We start from the raw sequence: 27,451 nt of genomic DNA, 5'->3' as shown, positions 1-27,451 counted from the left end.
ATGTGTGTGCTGGCAAGTGGGTAATGAAGTCTTACAGTGACATGTGATCATGTCACCTGAACTGGAATCCATCTTTAACCTGGTGCTTTTCCATTGAGAAGGAGGGGTGGGAACCCAGAGAGGGACAAAGGATTCCCGCCTTATGCAAAAGATATATAAGTGGGTGGAACAGAACAAAGAGAGGAGCCATCATGAGAAATCCCCTAGGTACCACCTGAGCTGGAACAAGAGCTGTACCAGGGGAAAGGATTGTGCCCAGACTAGAAAGGCGTCCAGTCTGTGAAAGAAACTTATTGAAACATCTCTGAGGGTGAGATTTCATCTGTATTCAGTTTTATTACTGTATTAGGCTTAGATTTGCATGTTTCATTTTATTTTACTTGGTAATTCACTTTGTTCTGTCTGCTATTAAATCTGCAGCGTTGGGGCAAGTAAGTCAGACCCTGGGTCTGTGTTGGAGCAGACAGGAGTGTCTGGCTCAGCAAGACAGGGTGCTGGAGTCCTGAGCTGGCAGGGAAGGCAGGGTTAGAAGTAGTCTTGGCACATCGGGTGGCAGCTCCCAAACAGGTTTCTGTGATCTAACCTGTCACACATTGAATCTCAGTCCACATAAAAACAAACAGTTTAATCCCCGGATAGGAACAAGATAAACTAATACAAGGGGATGAGAACAGGGAAAGGACTCGGGGATGTAAATAAAAAAGGACCTAACCCATCTTGCAATAACACCTGAAAACCAGCAACAGAAATCAGTGTGACCCTTGTACCAGAGGTTACAAGCAGTGCAAAGAGCTGGTTGAAATGTCTAAGGTTCCTTCTGAAAATTTAGCAAACAACACTGACTCATGCCCCTGCCCAGAAACCTAGGAAAACTACATACCCCTGAGGTGCCCCGACAGGCAACACTTCTCCTCACAAGCACTGAGTCCATTGTACAAAACAAAGAAAACGTTACTCACGGTTTGTTGTCACGGCTAAGCGGAATTCAGGCAGGTCTATCTCCAGCCCCAGTGGAAAGCGCTGCCCGATCTGCTCCGGGAGCTATACCAGTTCACCCAGCTGCACTGATTACTCCTCTCATTGTTGGGTAGCAGGGACCCTCATTAGAGTTCCTCTGCTGACCTGCCCCAATAACACCTCTGTGTCTGCCACTGTCTGTAAAGCCATGTCTTCTTCATGAAAGCTCCCTCTCCTCCACTCTTCAGAGACAGGTCAGTGACATAGCACTGAGCACAATACTTGCTACCAGAGATGGCATTGCCACCATAAGGTAGCCGCCCCTCCTCCTTCTCTCATATTGTTGGGGCTCCAGTACCCAACCTTGCCAGACTTCAGTGATGGTTAGGGTGACCCATAATTGTAGGCATAGTTGGCACAGTTCTCCTGCTCTTTTGTTACCCACAGGGATAACAGTGTCTTATTACCCCCAAATTTAAAATGTAACTGAATTTTGACCACAGTTCCCCAAACTGCCACATATGGGAAACGCAAATGAGGCCTGGCCCATCCTGTCATTTCCCTTGGCTCACCAAGAAATGCCAGCAGACAGCTCTCTCCCCTATGAAGCTTCTGTCATTTGGAGCTCTCAGCAGCTCTGGGGCACCATGACGGGATTCACTCACCAGAGCGGCACCTCCTGCTGGCCGTCTCGGGAATTAGCTCTCTCAGCCCTTTTCTGGTGAGGCCTCTCCCGCCGCCTTCTCTGCCTGCAGAAACGCCTGATTCCAGGAACCACAGAGTCCTCTTCATGACTCGGCCCTCTGTCCATACCACCATCCACGTTTTCTCCCTTCTGGGGGTGGGGGGAAGTATCTCCCAGCTCTATAGTCGAGCCACTTCCCTAGTGGCAAGTTGCGGGGGAACCAGGCACACCCACTACTCTGGGTCCTAGCCCAGGGACCCTACAGATAGCAGCCTCCGGCTGCCTCTCCTTAACTTCTCCGACAAAACTGCTTCAATTCCCTGGGCTACTTCCCTGGGTTCTACCATTTTGTAAATCTGCTGCATTTGTGAATCAGCGTAGCTGCAGTGGAGGATGCAGTTCATAGGATTTACTATAGAGACAAGGCGGGTGAGATAATCTCTTTTATTGGACCAACTTCTGTTGGTGACAGAGATAAGATTAAGCTTGACTCTGTGCATACAGGAAGTACAGAGCGCAGCAGAAGCTGACAGGGTTGGGGCTTTTTATACACTGCCTGCGAATGAGGGCAGCCACATGAAATCTGTACTGGAGACAGTAATGAACCCTTCGGGGGTATGGCTGAACGGAGCTGTCTCCCAGATGTTTCACCTGATGGCCGTGGTGTGTCTCGCCTGTGTGGTTCTGAAAGCAATCCAGCTGTACTGGAGGAAGCGGAAACTGCTCAAAATCTTCAAAAGTTTCCCAGGACCTCCCACCCACTGGCTGTATGGCCACCTTCAAATGGTAAAGTAGCAACTGGGACTGTAGCGCGCCCGCATGTGTGTGTTAGTGTCTTGGAACTCTACTGGGGTGTGTGTGTGTGTGTGTGTGTGTGTGTCTTGGGACTGTACTGCTGTGTGTGGGGAGGGGCGGGGTGTGAAACCAGTAAGGTAGCAATTGGGACTGTACTATGTGTGTGTCTGTGTAAACTGATCATAGACCAACGTCAACTGCTAGACCAGGGATGGGCAAACGTTTTGGCCTGAGGGGCACATCGGGTTTGCAAAACTGAATGGAGGGCCGGGTAAGGAAGGCTGTGCCTCCCCAAACAGCCTGGCCCCCACCCTCTATCCGACCCATCCCACTTCCCGCCCCCTGACTGCCCCCCTCCGAACCAGCGCCCCATCCAACCCCCCTGCTCCTTGTCCCCTAGAAGCCAATTTAAGAGTAGCAGGACTGTTGGCATTCAGAGTTCTCCTTTTGGGAGTGAGGAGACCGGTTGAAGGAAGGATTTCTTACACAACACTTAACTGTGTGGGCTAGTTTTTATGGTTCCCCATGGCCTTGTCCTCATTCATCCACCTCTACTGGCCTTTCTAATGAACAGGTGGGACCTCTGCACTTGGAGTGACTTGAAAAGCTTGTACAATGGAAGCTTTACAAAAATACAAACATGCATTTCTGCCTAGGCCTGTTAGCAATTGTCTCATCTGACTAATCCAGTCCCCTGACTGTAGCAAGGCTCTTCCCCATTCGGAGTGTGCTGCTGAAGATCTGTCTTGAACTACATCTCCCTTTAACTAACAATGCAGCTTCAACCAGACAAAAACCTAGACAACCCTCACACAAGTTGTCAGTCACAGCCAGGTGTGACAATGCGGTTCTGGCGGAACCCAACTGAGAGTGCCAACTCAGGACAAATTGCTCAAACAGGGCAGTTACAGCCCAAGGCTGGGGTTTTTCCACCTCTAAGGCAAACCAAACCAGCCAGACTAAGAGGACTTCGGTCTCACCCCACTGGCTAACCGCAAGTCTCACAAGCAATCTCCTTAGACACTCCAGTTTTCCAGTATCACCACCAGTGCCACTCGTTATGGGGACAAATGGTTATGAAAACCAAGACCCCAGTAAAAGAAAAAGGTTCTCCTGATCCCAAAGGACCAAGCCCCAGACCCAGGTGAATATACAAATCAGATCTTACCCACAAATCACACTGTTGCCAATCCTTTCGAATCTAAAATCTAAAGATTTATTCATAAAAGGAAATAGAGATGAGAGCTAGAATTGGTTAAGTGGAATCAATTACATACAGTAATGGCAAAGTTCTTGGTTCAGGCTTGCAGCAGCGATAGAATAAACTGCAGGTTCAAATCAAGTCTCTGGAATACATCCCCCGCTGGGATGGGTCCTCAGTCCTTTGTTCAAAGCTTCAGCTTGTAGCAAAGTTCCTCCAGAGGTATGAAGCAGGATTGAAGACAAGATGGAGATGAGGCATCAGCCTTATATAGTCTTTTCCAGGTGTAAGAACACCTCTTTGTTCTTACTGTGGAAAATTACAGCAAGATGGAGTCTGGAGTCACATGGGCAAATTCCTGCATACTTTGCTGAGTCTCAAGGCATATTTGCCTTCTCTCAATGGGTCCATTGTATAGCTGATGGTCCTTAATGGGCCATCAAGCAGGCTAGGCAGAGCTAACACCAGTTTGTCTGGGATGTCACCCAGCAGCATAGCATAAGTTTGAAATACAGACAGTATAGAGCCAATATTCATAACTTCAACTACAAAATTGATACATGCATATAGACAGCCTAATCATAACCAGTAAACCATAACCTTGTCTTAGACACCCCATTTGACCCCCTTTATACAAGATTTGGGTGCCACTACAGGACCTTGGTTGCAACAATGATCTATATGGTCCCAGATTATATCAATAACGTCACACCAGGTCTGCGCTTAAATCCCAGGTGCTGGTGTAAATGGGCATCGCTCCAGTGCCCTCAGTCGAGCTATTCCGGTTTCCATCAGCTGAGGATCTGGCCCTGAATGCCCATTTGAGCTAGAGTCTAGATGTGCTACATGGGAGAACTCAGACGGAAAGCTCAAAGGCCCAGGACAGACTCGGCCAGGTGTTCTGTGGGGATGGGATGAGGAACCATAATGGGAGGTGGAGGTCAGGGTCCAGGTGGGTATCTGAAGGCAGAACAGGGAGAAAGGGACTGGGTTGAAAGAGGAATTGCTTAAATAACAATTGTCTGGGCTAGTTCTTATTGTTCCCCCTGGCCTTACCCACATTCCCCCACCTTAATCTGCCATTCTAACAAACAGGGGACCTCTGCACTTGGAGTGATGTTAAAAGCCTAATCAATAGCATTACTAAAATGCAGATATGTACGCATACTTGGGCTATGAACTATTGTCTTGAACTACATCTACTTTTAATTTACAACACAGCTTCAACAAGAGGATGAACTAGACAATACAGCATCCTGGGCAGAAAAATACCCACACTGTCACCCCGTCTGGCTTGGCGGTTTCTTAGTATTCTTGTGGATCAACCACCCTGAATATGCTAAGGCGGTCTACAGCAGAGGAGGTAAAGACACTGCATCTTGTGATGTCCTGTCCCTCTAAATGTGTGAGCACTTCCTCCTTCCCAGTGCTACGCCTCACTTTCTTGTTAGTTTCAGTTTTTCAGCTAGAACGGTAAAGCAAGCACAGCACAAAGCTGTGTTTCTAGCAGCTCCCTCTGCGTCTATCTCCTTCTCTGCTGGGTCCAAAAATATAACACCTCTTATATCTGAGTGATCATAATATCATTCCATACTGCAAATGCCACTCAATGCTATGATCTGTAAAGCAGAGGTCTCAGAAATGGATATTTACATAAGGGTGAAGTGAAAAGCATCTATTTAAAAAAAATTCCATTGTTTTAAGATGGAAACTGGTACAGAATGAAATCAGTGTATTTTGTGAGCATTTTGATCAACTGTTTTCAATCCTCACACAGAAAATGATCACTCTCCATCTGAAGAGCAATTAATAAGTGCTGAAGCCCAAGCACTGAACGCGATTTACACCAGCTAAGCAGGTTCTGACTCCTGATATACAGGGCCTGCAATTATTTATGCCTGCAACTTTGTGGGTGGAAAAAGGTAGACCTATTCAGACCAGTCTGAAAATGCAGCCCTTCATGTCCACTTCCATCTGTATTGCCCACACTCCAGAGAGGTTGGCTCATTGCACAGGTTGTGTTCACTAGAGCTGTAGCCTCTTCCTCGATGGGCCAAGCCTAGTCAGCAGAAAGCACCACCACACTCGAGTTATGTTTTTATCAGTGCAGATGGGACTTGACTCAGGGGCAACACTGAAGTTATGAGAATCAGGGGCTAATGAGTCAATATTCCTAAAGGAAAGAGCAAGTCTGAGCAGGCACAAGCTGGAAAATGCAGACTGGGAGGTGATGTATTTATTGGAAGGGGTTTTAAGCATAACCAACCCAATTTGGTCTTTCCCCAGTGCTCTGATACTATGGTGATGGGAATGAATCTGGATAGATTTATGAGTGAAGGAGAAGCACATGCTCTAAATATAGAGAATTGTGGTCACCTTTTTTTACTAAGGCTCCATTTATAAATAGTCAATGATTAGAAAATATTGATGTATTACTAAATGGCATGTCAATTGCAATAGAGGAGTCCAAGAGGTCAGTAGGTTGCTTATAGCCATCTATTGTGCCTTTTTCTGATGCGGGTATAACCCCCTATAACAACACATATTACTCCTCTGTGTTACATGCTTACAATGTTTGTCAGACATTTATTAACCCTTTAGAATCTTTGAATGGAATCTTGATATAAAATGTAAGAGTTTTCCTGTATGGAGATTGTCCTTCCCCATACAGATTTTGCTACTAACGAGAGCATGATTAAAGCTTAGAAGAAATTCTAATAATTATTTGACTAATATAGGACCAGATTTTGATGCCTTACTCACCATGAGTAGCACCTTATTCACCTTCTGTATCATTTTACCCTAATAATATATTTCTCTTCTCTATTGAATTCTACAGACCCTAAGTCTCTTCTGATATACAGTTTCCTGGTTCCCTGGATTGGTTTGTACTATCATATTTCATTCTCATTTACCTCATGTAACAGTATTGCTGGTGATATTCATGAGGGAATCAGCACTATTTGTTGTGTCACGTAGATACAGAGCGATAGTATTTAATAGCTAACTCACAAAAACGACTGTGACAGTAACTGGAAAGGTGTGAATGAAATGCAGGAAAGTGGAGAAATCAGAGTTCAGATTGAGAAATGACCCTTTACTCATGTCATCATTGTAACTAGATATTTCAGAGGTTTAATTCAGAGCACATTAGATACAATATTTTACACATGATATTATGTGGTAATACGTTACAAACGTAAACAAGTATCAGATCAGCTTTGAGCCTTAACCTTGAATTTCCTTGTCTGGATTGAAATTAGACCTGGTTAAACTTTTTTGTACATAAAGTTTTCTCCTCAAAAAAATATGGCTTTGTTGAATCTGAAATTTGTGGGGAAAAATATCAATTCTGGCACAAGTTTTCAGCTTTCAGCAGGAAATTTCTCAGTGAAAAATGTTCTGTTTAGTCTTAAAATATCATGTTGTTTTGGTTGTTTTAGTTGAAACAAAATGACATTTTAAGTCTAAACAAATTGAAAGCTTACATTTAATTTCAGAAAGGTTGATTCAAAATGAATTTTGGTTTGGTTCCCACAGGAAAACTGAAAATTGTTGATTAAAAATTTTCAAACAAAGATTTTTCATTCGAAATTTCTCACAGGCGGAAAAAATTGGTTTTCCAAAAAGCTCTAAGTGAAATCAAGGGTTTTTAATGATGTCACTCACCAAAAGAAGTACTTCTTCGCACAACACAGTGTTAACCTGTGGAACTCATTGCCAGGATAAGTTGTGAAGGCTAAAAGTCTAACTGGGTTCAAAAAAGAAATAGATAAGTTCATGGACGATAGGTCCATCAATGGCTAATAACAAAGATGGTCAGGGATGCAACTCCATGCTCTGGGTGTCCCTCACCTCTGACTGCCAGAAGGTGGGAGTAGACAACATTGTCATTGCATAATTGCCCTGTTCTGTTCAAAGCCTCTGAAGCAGCTGGCATTGACCACTGTTGGAAGATAGGATACTGGGCTAGATTAGTGGCTCTCAACCTTGCCAGACTACTGTACCCCTTTCAGGAGTCTGATTTGTTTTGCGTATCCCCAAGTTTCACCTCACTTCAAAACTACTTGCTTACAAAATCAGACATAAAAATACAAGTGTCACAGCACTTACTGAAAAATTGCTGACTTTCACATTTTTACCATATAATTATAAAATAAATCAATTGGAATATAAATATTTTACTTACATTTCAGTGTATTGTATATAAAGCAGTATAAACAAGTCATTGTATGAAATTTTAGTTTCTACTGACTTCACTAGTGCTTTTTATGTAGCCTGTTGTAAAACTAGACAAATATCTAGATGAGTTGATGAGACCTCTGCATACCCCTGGTTGAGAACCACTGGGCTACATGGACCAGTGGTCTGACCCAGTATGGATGTTCTTATGTTCTGAAGAAAAACTCTCATCCTTCTGTTGAATACACTGGATAGAACGGAGCAGATATTCATTCATATTACAGCTGGATTGTAAACATGCCACCTGAAATGATCCATTGCTTAGTAGGAAGTGATCTAACCAGCTCTTTTGCACTGTGCTCCTCCATAGGGCAAGGATTGTTGATCTTAAATGGGCCAAAGTGGTTCCAGCATCGGAGGCTGCTGACGCCAGGGTTTCACTATGATATTTTGAAATCTTACGTGACCATGATGGCAGATTCTGTCCACGTGATGCTGGTAGGAACGGGCGTTGGCACTGTCATGAGTTCAAACCTCCAAGTGCTGCTTCCTGATTTAAGAGCCTTTAGCTAGTAGATTAGAATGATTTAAAAACATTTAGAGTGTTCTTCCCGGTGCATGCTGGGTCGGCTCCCAGCGCTGCAGCAGTGTCAGACAGTGAGCAGAAGAGAGCCCATGCTAACCCACTGCACATCTCCACAGAGTGACCTGTGATGACTTGGCAGACATTGAGCCCTGTTAAAGGCACTCCTGCCATCTCTCAGCTTCCCATGCAACCCAGGGTTTAATCTCAAGACTGTCAGTGAAACTGGCTGGACCGTTAAAGATCACAGCCACCTGCCCACAGGCCCAACATCCCCAGATGCAGGAGGTGGCCCAGACCCAAGTGAATGGCTGTAACCAGGATTCTGTACTCCCAAGAAAAGTTCTCCCTTCTCATTACTCTTTTCCAATAGGATAAATGGGAACAGCTGATCACACAGGAGAAGTCAGTGGAGCTCTTTGAACATGTCAGCTTGATGACTCTCGACAGCATCATGAAATCCGCTTTCAGTTACCAGAGCAACTGCCAGACTGACAGGTCAGTACCGGGTGATGTCAAATCCTGATGAAAAGTTCTTGTTGGCCTTAAGTGACTTTAAATTCAGTGCGGTGCCATTGTGTCCGAACTGGGAACTACACAGATGTGATAGAAGTAGTGGATGCATTAGCCTCTTGATCTTCATGTCACTAACACAGGGGGAAATTGGGATCAGGGTTGCTGGGACCCACTTCACCACCTCTTACAGCCTGCCTCAGGATCTAGATGTGCTGGTGTCTTTTAAATGCAGAAGCTACTCAAGTATTGATGCCACTAGCTGATCTTTATGAGAATGAGGTGTTGTTTGGTGGGGATGGTAACAAAAGTGAGATTGTTGTTGTTTAACTGAGACAAAGGGCATTGTTTTAAGACAAACCAAGAAATCTGTTTCCTATACAGTCAATCGTATTATAGAGCTATTCAGATCTAAGAGTAGGTAAAATCATAATGAGTCTGATCCAGAGGTGCTGGAACCTGGGGGTGCTGGAGGTGCTCCTGTACCCGCTGGCTTGAAGTGGTTTCCATTATATGCAGGGTTTACAGTTTGGTTCAATGGCTCTCAGCACCCCCACTATGCAAATTGTTCCAGCACCCTGGTCTGATTTTGCTCTGTTGAAGTTAGTAGGTGGTGGGGGGGTTGCTATGGAATTCAATGGGATCAAGATCAACCCTACATTTTCACGTGACTATTGACGTTTGGTTCCGCAATCTCACAACCCAAAAGCCTGAACTGGGAAGGCACGGAGCGCCTGCCACTCCTATTCCAAAAAAGGAAAGCTGAGGGCACTTGGCACCTCATAGGACTGGGCACATGGCTTATCAGACGTTTACATTGAGGGTGCAAAGCCAGTCAGAAGTGCTGCAAGCTCAAGGCATTCAACTACAAACACTCAAGTTATTCCCCGGGAACACTGCTTAGCCTTGTGCAGGCCGGCCTGAATCCTTTGGAAGGAAAAGTCCATTGTCTGAGGCAGTCTACTGCATTACCGCCTGTTCACATTGCTCTCATGCTGGCTGAGCTTGGTCTTGCCCTAACCACACACTTACCATTAAAATCAACCATTCTGAAATCTTTGCAATCTCTCCCCCAATACGCTCAAACTCGCTGCCCAGTCTTTATCCATCTCTCCCTTGACTCTCTCTCTGTAGTGACAACTTATATATCCAAACGGTCAGGGACCTCAGCTTGATGGTGTATCTGAGAATCCAGACGCCCCTGCATCACAACCATCTCGTTTACTGGCTCAGTTCTGAAGGGCGTCGATTCCACAAGGCCTGCAGATTAGCACATCACCATACGGGTATTTCCCACTATCCTCTTCTCACCTCTCATTAAGGATTTGTGCCAGGCTCCAAGATAAGCCCTAGTCTACACTACAGACTTATGTTGGTATAACTACGTCACTCAGCGATGTGGAAAATCACACCCCTGAGCTAGGTAGTTACACTGACCTAACTTGTGGTGTAGACAGCCCTAAGTCAACGGGAGGTCTTCTCCCATCGATATAGCTACCGCCTTTCAGGGAGGTGGAGTACCTACACCAACGGGAGAAGCAACCATCGTTGTAGGTAGTTCAGGCAGCTCTGCTGTGGCCCTGATTCTTTACATCCCCCAGAAGCCACGCAGAGTGATCCATCTCATTTCAGAAATTATGAGAATCAAAGAATTCTGGTTCCCTGGTATTTTGGGATCCATTGGGGTTCTGGAGAATCACAGTGCACATATGGCTCCAAATGGGACATAATTACTTTAATGTTTCCCTGATGCAGATAAAGTGATCAGAGAAAGAAAGGAGTTCCTTAAAGATGAGCGAGAGCTTGAAAAGATCCAGAGGAGGCGCCACCTGGACTTTCTGGACATCTTTCTGAGTGCTAAAGTGAGTGTTGCAAGAACTGATCGGAGCCAAGTACGCAAGCATTTTGAGTATCAGCGCTGAGAGGGGCCTGGGCATTGTGGAAAGCAGCGTCCGAAAAATATATTTTTCGTTCAGGGAAAAGGTTAAAATTGATTGGCCGGATTCATCAATGTTCAGAAGCATAGTTTTGACACAAGGGATGGATTCTGTCCCAACTCTGTGGCTGCAGAGCTTGGCAATATACAGAGTCCTGTGTGAATCGTTAAAGCCACACAAACGCTGTAGCTTTGTTCATGTCCAGTCTGGGTTATAAACCACACTTAGTCCCATTTATATAAAGTAAAGTCACTGGCAAGACATAAGCAGACTCCTATAGATCGAAAGACTGATCGTTTTATAGAAATGATCATTTTAACTCAGCAGATTGGATGGCAATGTAATTATGCAGGACTGTGCATACCATTTAAGCCGGAGTGGGCAAACTTTTTGGCCTGTGGGCCGCATCGGGTTTCATAAATTTTTGGAGGGCCGGTTATGGGAGGGGGTCGTGGCCTGGCCCCCACCTCCTATCTGCCCCCCCCCCCGGATCCCTTTCCCATTCAACCCCCCCGTTCCCTGACGGCCCCTCTGGGACCCTTTCCTCATCCACACACCCCCGCTCCCTGTCCCCTGACTGCCTCCAGATCCCCGCCGCCCCATCCAACCACTCCCCTCATTCCTGATGGCCCTCCCGGGATCCCTGCCCCATCCAACCACCCCTTCTCCCTGTCCCCTGACTGCCCACGGACCCCCCGCCCCTGACTGCCTCCCCTCCTTCCTGATTGCCCCCTGGGACCTCTGGCCCCATTCAACCCCCTGCTTCCCCCCGACCACCATCCACACCCCCGCCCCCTGACCACCACCCCGAACTCCCCTGCCCTCTATCCAACCCCCCTGCTCCCTGCCCCCTTACCGTGCTGCCTGGAGCACAGGTGGCTGGGGGTTCTGGATCTGGGCCACAACGCAGATCAGAGCACTGGGTCAGGCCGGGCTCTGCAGCTGCGCTGCCCCAGGAGCTCACAGCTCCATCTCCCAGAGCATTGCACTGGAGGCAGAGCGAGTGAGCTGAGGCTGCGGGGGAGGGGCAACAGCAGAGGAGGGGCCGGGGGCCAGGAGCTCAGGGGCCGGGCAGGACAGTTTGCCCACCCCTGATTGAAGCTCAGCTTTGTGTTAGGCTGGGGAAGCTCTAGGAGGAGAGAGAAATTTCCACCCGCTGCTGCACTGTGCATGGGGGTACTAGTAAGTCCACTGCTGTATCCCGTCTAAGGGATGCAATGTGTTTCCCTTGGTGCATCACGCCCTTTCCATGGGCTAGTGAAGGGGGAGGGGACAAGTATGTCCCAGCTTCCTCCTTACCACTCACCATCCCTCCACGAGGTTTCTTGTCCTCCAGAGGGAGCAAGCAGGAAGCAGTACCTGCATTCAAGGGACAGCAAGGACTGCAGTTGTACCTGTCTGCATCACAGGTGTTCATTGCACATGCGGGGTTCCTTACGTTTCTCCCCAACCTAAAGGGAAGGTCTGACCCACTGGGATCAATGCTCCAGGGTTTCCTTTCTAACACGTTTGTCACTTACGCTCTGAGCAGCAGGAAACCTCATGTCTCTTTCCTGGGAATGCCCATGAAACCCTGAAAGAAGCCATGTGTTGTTAGGATGAAAATGGAGCTGGATTATCTGATGAAGACCTACGTGCCGAGGTGAGCACGTTTATGTTTGAAGGTCACGATACCACGGCCAGTGGGATCTCCTGGCTCTTGTACTGCATGGCCCTGCACCCAGAGCACCAGCAGAGATGCAGGGAAGAGATCACAGAGATTCTGGGAGACAGAGAGACTGTTCAATGGTGAGAACTTATTTTCCTTTCAAGTGACCTTCCAAATAACTTTGAAACCCCTATCAGGAAATCAGTTTATTAACCCCAGTTGTCTCTCCCCCTACCCCCCAGTTCCCAACTGGGAAAGCTAGTTCTCCTGGACTTCAGGCAGCCTTTTGTTCTGGGGTGAACCCGCTTGAATGGAGGACCATCAAGGTTGATGATTCTTGATGATTTCCCATTTTTAGCTCCTATGCTGGATGTCAGGATTTCTCCCAACACCTCCCTGGGTGGCCCAGCTCAAGATGCAGGCCACAGGACAACCCAGAGGGCACATGGCAGTTTATAGTCAAAATAGCGTTCACAAAACAGAATGGCGTTTGCAGCTTGGCATGCAACATCTGTCCTATCTCTGCATAGACCATTGGTGAGACAGATTCTGGAATACTGCATCCAGTTCCGGTAGGGTTACCATTCGTCCGGATTCCCCCGGACATGTCCGGATTTTAGAGCTAAAAATAGCGTCCGGGGGGAATTTCTAAATGTCCGGACTTCCCCCTGGGCTCCGACAGCCAGAGACAGCCCCTCCTTCCCCCTGCAGCAGAGATCGCTCCCTCCCTGCATTTGCAGATCACCAGCCGGCCGTTCGCACCGGCAGTCTGGAGCTCCTCCCCCGCTCCTTCTCCCCGGCACGCTGGTCTGAGCGGCAGAGTAAGGGGGGGCCAGGGGGTCGGAGAAGGGGCAGGGAGGTTCTGGAGGGAGCAGTCAAGAGATGGGGGAGGGGGCGGGGGGTGGTTGTCTGGGGGTGGGGGTGTGGATAAGGGTTGGGGCAGTCAGGGGATAGGTAGGGGGTAGAGTCCTAGGGGGCAAATTAGGATGGGGGGAGGGTCTCAGGAGGGGGCAATCAGGGAACAAGGAGCAGGGAGGCTTAGGTAGGGGGTGGAGTCCTGGGGGGCAGTTAGGGGCAGGGGTCCCAGGAGGGGGCAGTCAGGGAACAAGGAGCAGGGGGAGGGTTGGGGTTCTGAGGGGGGCGGGGAGTGGAAGGGGCGGGGAGTGGAAGGGGCGGGGCTAGGGCAGGATGGGGGCGGGGCTAGGGCAGGACGGGGGCGGGGCTCCTCCCGTCCTCTTTTTTCCGTGCTGAAATATGGTAACCCTAAGTTCCGGTGTCCTTGTTTTAAAAATGTTGTTGGAAAGGGTGCTAAAAAGAGACACCGAAATGCTTCAAGGGCTGGAGAAAATGCCTTACAATGAGAGATTTAGGGTATGTTTACACTACCTACCGGATCGGCGGGCAGCAATCGATCCAGCGGGGGTCGATTTATCACGTCTAGTCTAGACGCGATAAATTGACCCCCGAGCACTCTCCTGTCGACTCCTGTACTCCAGCTCGGCGAGAGGCTCAGGCAGAGTCGACGGGGGAGCGGCAGCAGTCTACTCACCACGGTAAGTCAATCTAAGTATATTGACTTCAGCTATGTTATTCACATAGCTGAAGTTGCGTAACTTAGTTCGATTCCCCCCCACCCATCTGTTTAGTTTATCAAAAAGAAGATTGAAAGATGATCTGATTACAGTGTCTCTCATGGGGAGAAAATACCAGGTACTAAAGAGCTCTTTAATCTAGTGGGGAAAGACATAACAAGAGCCAGTGACTAGAAGTTGAAGCCAGACATACTGCAATTAGAAAATGGACACATTTTTAAAAGTGAGGGTGATTGACCATTGGAACAAAGAATGAGAGGAAGTGGTGGAGTCTCTATCTCTTTCTGTCTTCGTATCAAGATGGGATGTGTTTTTGGAAGATATGCTTTAGTTAAACATAAGCTATTGGGCACAACTGGGCTCAGTTCAGAGGGATCTGGGTGAAATTTAATGATCTATAATATATAGGAAGACAGACTAGATGATCTAATGGTCCCTTCTTGCCTTAAGGCCTAATAACTCTATATAGTATAGGTGGAGAGGTAGAGAAGGTTGCCTAAGTGTGTCCATTCTAATCACCCTTCCCCTTTCAGCTCCTTTTAAACTAAGGGAGCCGGGCAGAGTACAGCTCCCCCTTCACTTATAAAACCAGAGGGAGAACTCTCATTCCTCTACTTGGCTTGATGAGCAGAGCCTCCCCACCACTCTCCCTCCTCCTTGGCTGTCACACTGAGAACTCCCATCTGCTTGCAATCTGCTTGACTTACTGGTTATAACGTTCACCTTTCAGTTTTCTATTTTCCAGGTCACAGCTCTGCCTGCGGGTGCATCTCTGTAGAAAATACGAACAATATCTTTTTGACCATTGTCAGTTGTCCCCAATCTCTGCTTCTGGTTCCTTTCAGGGATGACTTTGGGAAGATGACCTACACCACCATGTGCATCAAAGAGACTCTTCGTCTTTACCCTCCGGTACCTGCCATAGCACGAGAACTCAGTGCACCTGTAACATTTGTTGATGGACGTACCTTACCAAAAGGTCTGCTTAGTCTATCTCCTCTTTAAATGCTAATTAGGCTGCTTTGTGTCTGTACATCAATGGCAGTGATGCTCATGTCTCTCACTTGTATATTGCCTCTCATTCCAAAAGCATTTTATAGACAGAAAATGAAAGGAGGAAGGGGAATTGTTTAGGGAGACACAGGGACTATTATTAACAAAAATCTCAGCCTGTCTCTGACATCTCCTTGAGGATGTCTAGCCATCAGCTCAAGCTCAACATAGACAAAACAGAGCTCTTACTCTTCCCTCCAAAACCATCTTTGCTACCTCCTTTCTTGACCACCCTGTTACCCATCACTGAGGCCTGTAACTTGGGCTTCATCTTTGACTCAGCCTGGATGTGAGAACCTAGAGTGAGGTCTATGTCTAAGTCTTGCAGATTGTTTCTGCATAATGGCTCTAAAATCTGGACTTTCCTACCCAGCCACACAGCTAAAACTGTAGCCCATGCTCTCATTATCTCGCATGTCATGACAACATCCTTTTCTCTGGCCTTGAACAATGCAACTTTGCCACACTGATATGCCTTCAAAATGCTGCTGCAAAGGTTATTTTCCCAACCTTTGACCAAGGTCACTTTGACCTTGTCATCCCTCTTTGCGTCCCTCCACAAGCTCCCTTGTCTCTATTATATCAAATATAAGCTACTTGTCTTCACTTGGTAGGCCCTTCATGACACATCGCATTCCTCACCCCTAGCTATCATCCCTCGTTCAGTATCAAAAGGTCAACTCCCACCTCCAGCTGGTCCATGATATCACCCTCCATTGCCCACTTGTTAAATTTTCCAACAAGCATCTTCATGCTTTCTCCCATCCTGCCCCTCACACTTAGGAGGAACCATCATTAAAACTCTCCCTTTGCCATAAACCCTACAAAAAATTCACAACTAGGCTGCTGATGTGCTGAGACAGCTGCCTGTCATGCTGATGAATGTTACTTCTGTGAACTCCCCCATCAGTAGGTCTGATTGCATCTGTTGTCTCTTGTCCTATACTTAGATTGTAAGTTCATTGGGGCAGGAACTGTCTTTTTGTTTTATGTTTGTACAGCACCTAGCACAATGGGATCCTGTGCCATGGTTGGGGCTCCTCAACACGGCAGCTATACAAATAAATACCAAGAGTAAATTCCTAGTGGTGTGGTGTATAAGTTGTTCCACAATCTTCAAAGGTAGAAGGTGGAGGCCCCAACACTGGACTCATTTAAAAGCAGATAAGACAAAGAGCAGGAGAACAAACCACAAGGAAAAACCTTGCATTGATAAGGACATGGAGCACATCCACCAGGACTCTTTCATCTCTAACATCTTTTGGAACTTCCCCCCCACCCCACCTCAACATTTACCCTTCTCCTGACGCTTACCTGAAGTGACTTTTTTCACATTCTGTAGAAATTCTTGGACATTTTTGGCCAATTTTTGTTTTATTAGTCAGTAAAGGATGAGGTGGTCCCCTGATGGAACTCTGATACTCAATAAACTCATGGGTGGCAGATGAAAACAGGACTTCAAAAGGAGATTTGTTACTAATCTAGTTTTACAGGATTCCACAAGTGTAGATGGACAGAACACCATAGTCTATGACACATTTTTCCTGTCTTATGATGATTTATTTCTCTCATTCTTAACAGGCTCCCTGGTTTCACTGAATATTTATGGTCTTCACAGAAACCCGACAGTCTGGCTTGATCCAGAGGTACTTCTTTTTTTACTTGAGACTGATAAGATATTTTTGAATATGGGATAGCTATTCCTTGTGCAGGTTTCAGAGTAGCAGCCGTGTTAGTCTGTATCTGCAAAAAGAACAGGAGTACTTGTGGCACCTTAGAGACTAACAAATTTATTAGAGCATCCGAAGAAGTGGGGTGTAGCCCACGAAAGCTTATGCTGTAATAAATTTGTTAGTCTCTAAGGTGCCACAAGTACTCCTGATCTTATTCCTTGTGCAGACTCACTTGTCGAATCAACGAGAAGTTCCTATGTGCACAGGAAGCAGCAAGCAGGCCCTTTTCTTGGGTAGATGACCATTTTTCACTAGACGTATGTAGATAACACAATGTTCATGCTGTATGAGGACTCCACTTAACTGTAGATTGTAGGGGCTCTGTGAAGACCTTTGGATAATGGAAGGTCCAGACAAAACTACATTTTGTTTCTATGTGAATTTTTAATTAAGGGTGGAGAGAGAACCAAGTTCACCCATGAATTGGGCCAAATCCTAAAGCTGACGCAATACCTGTCATTGCCCTCACTCCTCCCATATTTGTTTGGGCCACACCCACCCATCTTCATTTTGGGAAGTTTGTAGATGTCTCAAGGATCTTCTGCATGGGCCCATTTCTCTGCTGTAAGCTGGGAGCCAGATACTAATACAAGGTGTTAGCAATGGAGAGAGACTGTGATGGAAATTGGGTCCCTTTTCCCTTCCCAAACCATTGGTACACATTGCCCTATGGCATTAAGATAAGGCCGTTTACTTGCCTTTTGTGGGCTTGTGCAAGGGTAACTGAGAGTGGAATCTGGCCCTTACTAGCTAAGCTCGGTTGCCAAAGTAAGCAATAGTTTCAGAACTACGTGCCTTTACTATTCTTTGCAGGTCTTCGACCCTTTGAGATTCTCACCAGAGAACTCAGCGGAACGCCATTCCTATGCTTTTCTGCCTTTTGCAGCTGGACCCAGGTGGAGTATATTTAATTCTATACGTCGGTTTAGTTAAATAAAATCCTCTTCCCTGGACACTGATGAATCACTCCCACCTTGGGGTGACAATCTGACAAAACTCCAAATCCAAACATCCCCTAACTCTGGAAACTCTTGGACCTGGAGCCAGCGCAGGCTTATGTCTGTTTAAATCCACAGCATGTCAGAACAATACCTCCATAGCATCTTCAATGTGGTCCCCTATACCTGGTTTGACCATGAACTCATTGGCAAGGCCCCTGCGTCTCTCCACTGTTACGTCCCATTTTTTGCTGTGCTGCCTGTAGGGAACCGTGTTGATTGGTATAGAAAATTATTTTGTTATTTTCCTGCCCTGGCCTCTGTCTGCTTCTTTGTTTGACAACTCTTTTGGGGAAGGGACTGTCCTTTGTTGTCTATCTTGCCAGGTGTCTAGCACATTGTAGGCTCTATTGCACAGTAATATTACTTATTAGGACATGGGGTGGTCTAGTGGACAGGGGCACTGGGCTGTAAGTCTGGAGACTTGGGATCTATGCCCGGCTTACCCACTGATGTGCTCTGGGACCTTGGGCAAGCCAGTCTCCTCTGGTCCCGGTCTGTAAAATACACATATTGTGTGGATAAATTCCATTAATGAATGCAAGTTGCTCAGATATTACTACTAAGGACCAAACAGGTAAGAAAATATTGCAAGATAATGCTCCTACTTGATTCAGACTGATCTAGGTGGCTTACTAATCTGGGTGCAAGCAAATAAAAATAATATAGTTTTAATAGGGCTAAATGTAAATGTCTGCATCTGGGAACAGAGAATGTAGGCCATACTTACAGAGTGGTGGACTCCATGCAGGGAAGCTGTGACTCTGAAAAAGATTTAGGGGCCGGGTAGATAATCAGCTGAACATGAGCTCCCAGTGTGATGCTGGGGCCATAAAAGGGATGCATAAACCAGGGCATCTTGAGTAGGTGTAGAGATGTTATTTGACCGCTCTCTGTGGCACTGGAATACTGTGTCCAGTTCTGGTGCCCACCATTGAAGAAGGAAGTTTGTTTTTTTTTTTTTTTTTTAAATTGGAGAGAGTTCAGAGAAGAGCTACAAGAATGATTAAAGGATTAGAAAACCTGCCTTATAGTGATAGACTAAAGGAACTCAATGTATTTAGCTTAATAAAGAGAAAATTAAAGGGTGATTTGATCACAGTATTTAAATACCTATCATGCTCTTTAATCTAGCAAAGAAAATTATAACACGCTCCAATGGCCAGAAGTTGAAACTAGACAAATCCAGACTGGAAATATGGTGTACATTTTTAATGGTGAGAGTAAGTGGCCATTGGAACAATTAACCAAGGATCCTGGTGGATTCTCCATCACTAACAGTGTTTCAGTCAAGATTAGATGTTTTTCTAAAAGTTCTGCTCTAGGAATTGTTTTGAGGAAGTTCTCTGACTTGTGTTAGATAAGGGGTCAGACTAGATGATTGCAATAGTCCCTTCTTGCCTTCGAATCTATGAAACAAAGGGGTTAGTGCAACCATGTCATCCCGTCCAAATGGAGAAAATCCAGCAAGAGGAAACCCACCATCCTGCTGGCTCTCAAATCAACATCCAGTTTCTAAGCACAGCACTACCATTTCCTGCATTTCAGTGGGGCCCATCACAGCATCAGCTCATACTCCATTCGTGAAATGCATCAGCATAAGGGATACTGTTAGAAATACCAGCAGTATTTCCAACCCTAGAGATTAAAAAATCATGAATCAGACCCAAACCACCATGAGATGGGCTCAAAAATCATGAGGTTTTTTCCAGATTGTATTGTGTTTTTTGATGTGTGAACTCCCTGTGCTCACCCCAGTGTTTGTGTGACAATTAGTGTGGCCAACGCCTCCAGGTTTATTAAGGTGATATTGGTCTCTGCTGCAGTTGTTCCTACCTAGAACTCTATCCATCCCCCTGCCAAGCAATCAATTCTGCCCCCCATTCCATGCCTCCTTAAATCTTGCCTCCACATCAATTCTGTCCGTTCCCAGCCTCCCTTCTGCTCCTCCTGCAGCTTCAGTTTCTCAACCTCCTCTCCCAGGCTTGGAAGGACTGCAGCAAGGTCCCTTCTCCCCTTTCAGGGCTGGGCATTGCAGGCAGGGAGAGAGGCTGGGAGGAGCCATCCCTGTTGTTCGCAGGCAGGAGAGGGGGGAGCAGCTCAGGGCTTTTTCTGCTCATCCTGTGAAAGCAATGTCAGCTACTAAGAGGAGAGCTCTGCCTTCTTCCTGCAGCTGCTCTGATTGGCTGCTCTTCCCCAAGAAGTGGGGCAGTGGGGAAGGCAGCCAATCAGAGGCTTCCCCCTCCCCCAGGGGGAGCTGAAATTTACTAGAGGACTTAAGATTCTGGCGTTACCTGACTCTAGTCCTGGCCAAACTCCTGACTTGTGAAGAACTACCCTGTATATATTCTTCACTATGGAGAGAGGAGGTGGCAGCTTTCCTGCTGTATTCACAGCACAACTGTACATGTAATTGTCACCCGTGTCTAGGATCCTTCTTCCCTGACTAATGCCTGCAACAAAAGAACAAACCTTTTGTTTAATTACAAATCAGCCAAGAGAAACACCATTAGGTGCTGCTCATTGGTCTCTCCTGTTCCACCACAGGGACCAGATTCTCAGCCAGTGTAGACGGCATCGTTTCATCAACTTCACTGAATCTATGCTGATTCACACCAGCCCTCTGCCTATGTTTGTTTCTGATGAACTATCCAGTAGGGCTGGTGAGGAATTTTCCATTGGAATAATTTTCGGACAGAAGAGGCAATTTCTTCAAAACTGAAATTTTCCTTTGGAACCTCTAAATGAATGCTCCCCAGTCTCCCCACGCTGCCTGCCTGGCTTACGGGAGTTTTCATTTAGATTTTCCTCAAAATTTTCCAACAAAAATTGGAAATGTTCTTGAGGAAAATTTCATTTTTGCTAAGACTGCATTTTCTGTTGGAAAATCAATCCAGTGGGAAAATCCCAACCAGCTTCACTGCTCAGTTTATCCGAAACAAATACAGGTAGAAAGCTGATGCTTAGCCAATCTCAATCCACATAGAAAAGTTGATGGCTCTTTGCCACTTTAAACTGGCTTCAGACCTTGTCTTTATACTAAAAAAAACAACGAGGAGTCCTTGTGGCACCTTAGAGACTAACACATTTATAGAGTGACTGGAGAGAGCAAAGTGCAGCACTTGGTATTTTTCATGCCCAACATAATTAAGTAAAATAGGTATGTTCTCTGGCTGCAGGCATTAGCGGGGGAAGATGTTTAACATCAGATGACAATTACGTTTACAGCTCTGCTGCCATCGCTTTTCTACTTGGTGAAGAAAGAGCAGGTGCTAGCCGCTTCTGTGCACCACAGGCTACTCAGGGAACTGGGGGCTGGTCGGCTCCCCAGGCTGTCGCATCTCCAGGCTTATTTGAGATGAAAAAAAGGACAGAAATGCAAAATTTTGTTGTGGGAAGGAATTTCCATTTTCCAGCCCTTTCTACTAACCACTCAATAGAAGTGAATCCCGTTAACTATTTCAGTGGCCGCCTCTTGTGCTCTGTTTACTATATGAAGTGGCTTTGGTAACTTTAGAGATGAAATATTTGTCGCTTCTGTCTGCTCAGGAACTGCATCGGGCAGCAGTTTGCCATGAACGAGATGAAGGTGGCTCTTGCGCTGACTCTGCTGCGCTTTGAATTCTCCCCTGATCCAGCCAAGCCCCCCATCAAAATACCTCAGGCCATCCTGCGCTCCAAGAACGGGATTCACCTGCACCTGAAGAAACTCCAGTGACACTTAAATCACTGGGACAGGAGTGTGATACATGACAGAGTTTAATCTAAATATGATTGAATAACAAGAGCTGGGTGGGAACTGAAATTTCCCTTTCATGGGAAATTCTGTGATTTCAAAATGTTTTCATTCAGAATTGCAATTGAAAAAACAGAGTTTCAAAATTTCCCACAAAATAAATTTAAAAAAAATCATCTTGGTGAAATTTTAAAAATTCTTCGAGATTATCAAAAGTTTTTTGCTCTGATTTTAACTTTTAAATAAAAGGCAAAATGAAAAGTTGGTCTGAAATAAAAAAATCTAAACCTGTACCGGTGTCAAAAAATATTGATAGATTTTTTTTCAAACCAAAAATCTGTCCAAAGCATCAATTTCTGTCGAAACTTTCCCAGTCGGTTCTAGTCAAAACAAAGGCTGTGTTTTATCTCTGCAGATGTATCCCTGCTAACTCTTCTTTGTGATTAACTAAAAAATTATTGCGGGGGGGGGGGGCGGCTGGGGGGGAAGGTCCATGGAGATGCAGCTGTGTATTTTTATTGATCATCATAATAGTTTAGCAAGGGCTCAGCGTTGTACAGAAGAGAGAGAGGACAGCGTCCGAGCTCTGAAAAATTTGCAGTGGGGCTAGATTCTGACACAAGGGGTGAAGGAGGGATGGGAGAGTGTAAGGAGACTTGCTCTTCCTTTGTATGCTCTGCACACGGGCCTGCCAGATTTCCAGCCCCGGTGCAGGGACCACTTCCTCTGAGGGAGTGAGACGAGTAGGTAGGGAGCTTTCTGGGGTACACCAGTACAAGGTACTGCAGTAAGTCCACCAAGGGACAGGAGTGCTCTGCAATTCCTGCTGGAGTAGTGTGCCTCCACACTGCGCCCCAGGGCAATGCTACGCTTAATAGGAAGAAGCCCTACATAGCGGTAATGATCAGTATTGTTTATTTAAATGAGTGCCTAGAAGCCCCAATCAGGGATCGGGACCTAGGTGGGCTGTTTGGGCACTGGACACTTCACATGATTCTAGATAGGACGTAAATCAATGGCAGGTTCGTTGCACAAAAGTTGCCTCTCTTTAATCTTCCCCAGCTTTCGCTTCAGGGCACTGCAACGGCTGATCTGTTGCCATGGGACGGCCTGATCCAGCCCTTCAGCTAACTCAATGAAGGAGAGTGCAAATCCTGGTCTACACTGAACAGTTCTACAGGAATAACCATGTCAGGGAGGGGTGTGATTTTCACTGCTGGTGTTATACCAGTAAAAGCCCTAATGTGGATGCATTGACAACATTATTAAGGTGCCTTATACCATATAGTTCTTCCCGTCCCATACAGAAATAGCTATACTGGTACAGAGCACATTTATACCCATATAGCTGCATCCACACAAGGGAGGGACGTTGTCCCACTTTACCTGTAGTGGCATAGTCAAAGCGGCGCAACTTTCGACTGTACACCGTAGAGCAAAATTGTGTGTGGCAGATCAGGCATCCCAAAAACCCAGCAAGCAATTTAATCAATGTTTGTAAGGATTAAATTCAAGTGTAACCCCTTTTATCAACTTGTTTGTATCTAAATTATCTTGAGATTTCACAGCTGTGTCAATGATGAATAAATTAAATTAAATAGTGAGCATTAAAAAAATCTCTTCATTCCATCTTATTAGCACATTAGGCTTCTAAATATAAATGTATGCGGATTCACGCTCTCAGATCCCCGCCTCTCATCCCATGGCCGATTGTGTCTCTTGCTGTGGCCTTGTGCAATGTCCTCATTCCTCTAATGCCTGGAGAACCAAACAGAGATTGGAGCCCCATTGTGCCAGGAACCATAGAAACACATGGTGAGAGACAGTCCCTGTCCCGATGACTCTAAATAGACAAGACGGACAAAGGATGGGGTGAGAAACAGAGGGGAAATGACTTGCCCAAGGTCATGCAGTGTCAGTCAATAGCAGAACTGGGAGTAGAACCCAAGTCTCCCAATGTAGTGTCCTAGCCACTAGACAACACTGCCAACCCAACAAGGGACTCTGCTGATTGTCAGGGTATGACTGGGAAATCTGTATGATTTGTGGATTCAGTGTGAGATTATGGACGCTCTGGGCATATCTTTAGCAAGCAGCAAACTCCATTTTGAATGTGGGGGCTTTGAGTGCTGTCTTCTCTGTTCCCTCTTTACCTCCAGGTGGAACTGAAATTCTGACAGGGCTGACAATAGAGGGTCATTAACTTGGGATGGTTCTCTAGTCAAATACAAACATATTAAACAATAGTCTAGATCTCAACCAGGAAAACTGGTTTGTCAGAACAGAACAATGAAGTTGTCTAGTAGAGGTCTATCATTTGTTAAGTCTGTTCCAGGAGTCACTTGACCAAGGACCTAAAAGGTTAGAAAAGGACTCACAGGGGGATGACAGAGCCACAGAGAAGTTATGGGCAGGAGAGGGAGAGGGAGAGGGGATGGAGTGGCCAAGGGCAGAATCGAAGAGCTGGGTGGAGAAAGCGCCATGTTTCAGAAAACAAGGCAGGCACTGACACAAGAAGGACTCCAGACCCTGAGATAAGGACAGTGCCTGGACTCTGTTCAGACTCTGGAGGCTTAGGAGATCCAGTGGATTCCACGGCTGGATCCCCTCACAGGAGTCTGGTGAGTAACCAAGAGGAGGGGCTCAGTTGGAGCTGTGACAAAGGGTGCCTCTTACAAAAGAGCACTAAAAGCAAGGAGAGATGGCTCTATCATCCACGGAATATACACTACATTTAGCCATCAAGTTACACCTACCTTCCAACTACACTCATTGTAAATCATTACGGTCTCACACACACAATTGTCCACCGACACTAAAGTGCGAAGGAACGGGTTGGATTCTTTGGGACTCTGTAAAGTGCCTTAATTCATCCAAGAAACGTGACTACCGAGGAACAGTCACATGCCAGTGCATCTGTGGTTATGTTAAAGGGCTGTGATTTTTTAATCGTTTAAACTCAAGTGTATTGTATTATTTAACTAGAACATACAGCATAAGCTACCAATTAGTTGGCAGATACAAAATGAGTAACATAGTGGAGATACCTAGCAAATATTAAGCTCCCAATAAAACTTTCTGGAACAGACTGGCTGCAGTCTGAGTCATTCCTTCTGCTTCTTGAAAAGACCATTTAAATCACCCTTGGACTTTAATACAAATTATCTCTATTTGGCTTAGGTTCTACCTAAACTATCACTAGTTACATAACAAACAAAAAAGCCAACTAGGTGGAAAGCTGCTATGTTCAGTAACTGGCAGATCAGTTTTCCTGGTCACTCCAAGGCTCTGGGTTTAATGTGAATTTTTCTGTATGCTTTGAAAAACAGGTCATCTTCCAATTAGAAGTACATTTCTGGCCTTTATGGGGGTAAAGAGCTGTAAATGCAGCACATTTTGAGTCAGATCTTCAGCTCAGTTTTTGGCCCTTGCGAGGCTATAGAAATATTCATGCTGATAACCTCACCGTTTATATTGAAACAAGAACAGGATGAAAGGAACTGCTAAATATTTCATTGCTCTTTGCACTATAGGCCCAATTCAGCCCTGGTGCAAATGGTGTGTACACCAAATGTGGCTCTGTATGTTTGTAGAATTTCAGTATACCTCCCTGGGGCTTTAATGCAAGAGGTCAGAGAAGTATCTGATCTGGTAAAACACACTCATTGAGGAATGTGACCGATTTGCTGCAATAACCCATCAGAGCATATGGGGTACTAGAGGGCAAGGTCAGAGATATTTTTTTTACTGTGTAAGCAATCTTATGAAGGTCACGCCTGTTCAACTGCAAATCTATCATCCTCACTAGTGTCTATGTACATAGCTGGGAAGGACGGTTCCCTCCACTGCAGGGATCCCTGGGTAAAATGCTATGGCCTGTGTTATACAGAGATCAGAGCAAATGATCTGACACCCCTTCTGGCCTTAATATAGATGAATCCAGTGTCTGAGTGCCTCAGTTTACCCATCAGTGAAACAGACAAACTGCAGATCTGAAACTTGATCAGGGTCCACCATGCACCAATGGACCTTATTTTTATAGTGTGCCAAAACCAAAACCCCTGTTCCAAACACCTCCCAAACCCAGGAATGTATGCTTAAGCCTCACCATGGGTATGAGGGTTAATTAATGTTGTTTTAGTGTGTGTCTACACTGCCATGTAAGCCCAGGGTTCGAACTCAGACTCAATCCTAACCCTCCTTCCATCTATACACAAATCATGTTCAGAGCTCAGACTCAGGATATGAGCACCCCATGGGGGTGGCGGGCCAGAGCCTAAGTCAAGATGGGACCCAGGTTTCAGGCCATATTGCCAGGGCCGGTGGAACCACTAGGCGAACTAGGCAGCCGCCTAGGGTGCCTAGTGGTTGAGGGAGTCTAAACGCCCACTCAGGCTAGCAGGTGGAATGGAGGTGAGCTGGGGTGGGGGGGGCGCAGGGAGGGCCACCCGCAGTAACGGAGGGGGTGCACAAGGGAACTGCTCCCCGCCCCAGATCACCTCCACTCTGCCTCCTCCGCTGAGCACACAGCCCCCACTCTAATTCTCCTCCAATCGGCACCAAAAACCTGGGAAGAGAATTAGAGCAGAGCCGGCATGCTCAGCGGAGGAGGCGGAGCAGAGGTGAGCTGGGGCGGGCTCCCCGGGCGGGATTAGCTGCCGCAGAGGGGGAGGGCTCCCCGAGCGGGTGGGCGGGGTTAGCTGCCATGGAGGAGGGCTCCCTGGGCGGGGTTAGCTGCAGAGGGGGGGTAGCTGCTGCGGCGGCGGGCTCTTCGGGTGGGGGGGTGGCGCAAGATGGAAGTTTCGCCTAGGGCGCAAGACTTCCTTGCACCGGCCCTGCATATTGCTTTGCAGTGTAGACACAGCCCTCTGGACTTGTGCTCTGGGAGTCCCCAGAAGCATCCCTTGGGCTGACTTTCTTTGTCCTCTGAGCAGTCAAGTTCGGTGGATGGTCAAGTTTTCCCACAGTGCACCATGAACAAAGGGCTAGAATAGCCACATTGTGGGAGAGCACTAGGAAGTCTGGGCTATGCGTGGTTGGACTCAAGCCTGAATAATTCAGTGTAGAGACTGGAGCCCCAGTTTGGGACACAGGGTTCTACAATTCCTAACCGAGGGTTACAAAGGAGTGTGGACGCTCAAACCCGGGATTAACAAACCAATGGTGGTAACTTGGAAGTCATATGATATGTCTTCAGTACTCCATATATTGAGTAAGAATTCATGAAGTTTCCTCAGCAGGATCTCACCACCATATTCCAACATTTCTGCAGGAATGCCATCAGATCTGGGAGCCCTGCAGTTGTACATGGCACGGATTGAAGGGCTGACTTCGTCAAGGGATGGGGCTGTGTCCATGTTGTCATTACACGTTGGATGATCTACTACTCTTATTAGTGCCTTGTCTGTAATGCTAGACAGTATGTTAAAAAAAAAAAAAAAAATCACTGAAATGCTGTTGCCACCTCTGAAAAATTTCTCCTTTGTCAGTGATCAGTGTTAGGCCATCCACTCTCTTCAAGGGCATTGTAATGGTAGGCATCGGACCATACACGTCTTTAAAAGCAGCAGAGAAATCTTTGGTCTCCTGCTGGTTGGCGTAGCCTTGGACTTCATCTGCCACAGTGTTCCACCGTTCTCATCCAACCAATCTTGACGATGTTTTGCTGTACTCAAGATAGAAAGAGTGACTTGATATACCATGTAGAGAAAAGTTGCCCACACACTGTTTACATTAACACTGGTAGTCAATCCAACAGGGTCAGGCATAGCTGCTGCAATGTTATTACAGAGCTCCACTTCATCTTGTAATCACTTTATGTTGAGCCATCTGATTGGT

The 27,451-nt window shown here is 46.3% G+C and overlaps 1 protein-coding gene across 5 annotated transcripts in view; it reads left to right on the top strand.

Moving 5' to 3' along the window:
* LOC113405113 (cytochrome P450 4B1-like) overlaps positions 1-21,595 on the top strand; it is a 31,530-nt gene extending 9,935 nt beyond the window's left edge. For 2 of the 5 annotated variants that reach the window (XM_026651931.1, XM_026651932.1), the window contains exons 4-12: positions 8,191-8,318; positions 8,777-8,901; positions 10,051-10,202; positions 10,672-10,778; positions 12,451-12,641; positions 14,939-15,072; positions 16,728-16,792; positions 17,693-17,775; positions 21,427-21,595. In XM_026651931.1, coding sequence (XP_026507716.1) covers positions 8,191-8,318; positions 8,777-8,901; positions 10,051-10,202; positions 10,672-10,778; positions 12,451-12,641; positions 14,939-15,072; positions 16,728-16,792; positions 17,693-17,775; positions 21,427-21,595 — 1,154 coding nt within the window. Of the gene's footprint in view, positions 1-2,551; positions 2,561-4,871; positions 5,002-6,477; positions 6,523-8,190; positions 8,319-8,776; positions 8,902-10,050; positions 10,203-10,671; positions 10,779-12,450; positions 12,642-14,938; positions 15,073-16,727; positions 16,793-17,692; positions 17,776-21,426 lie in introns of all 5 variants that reach the window. The other 3 variants (XM_026651935.1, XM_026651934.1, XM_026651933.1) reach the window with 3 other exon arrangements.
* The last annotated feature ends 5,856 nt before the right edge of the window (positions 21,596-27,451 follow it).

Source organism: Terrapene carolina, unplaced genomic scaffold (assembly GCF_002925995.2).
Source record: "Terrapene carolina triunguis isolate 2854851 unplaced genomic scaffold, T_m_triunguis-2.0 Scaffold110, whole genome shotgun sequence".
Classification (NCBI taxonomy): Eukaryota; Metazoa; Chordata; order Testudines; family Emydidae; genus Terrapene; species Terrapene triunguis.
This window is presented reverse-complemented; position numbering and strand designations above follow the sequence as displayed.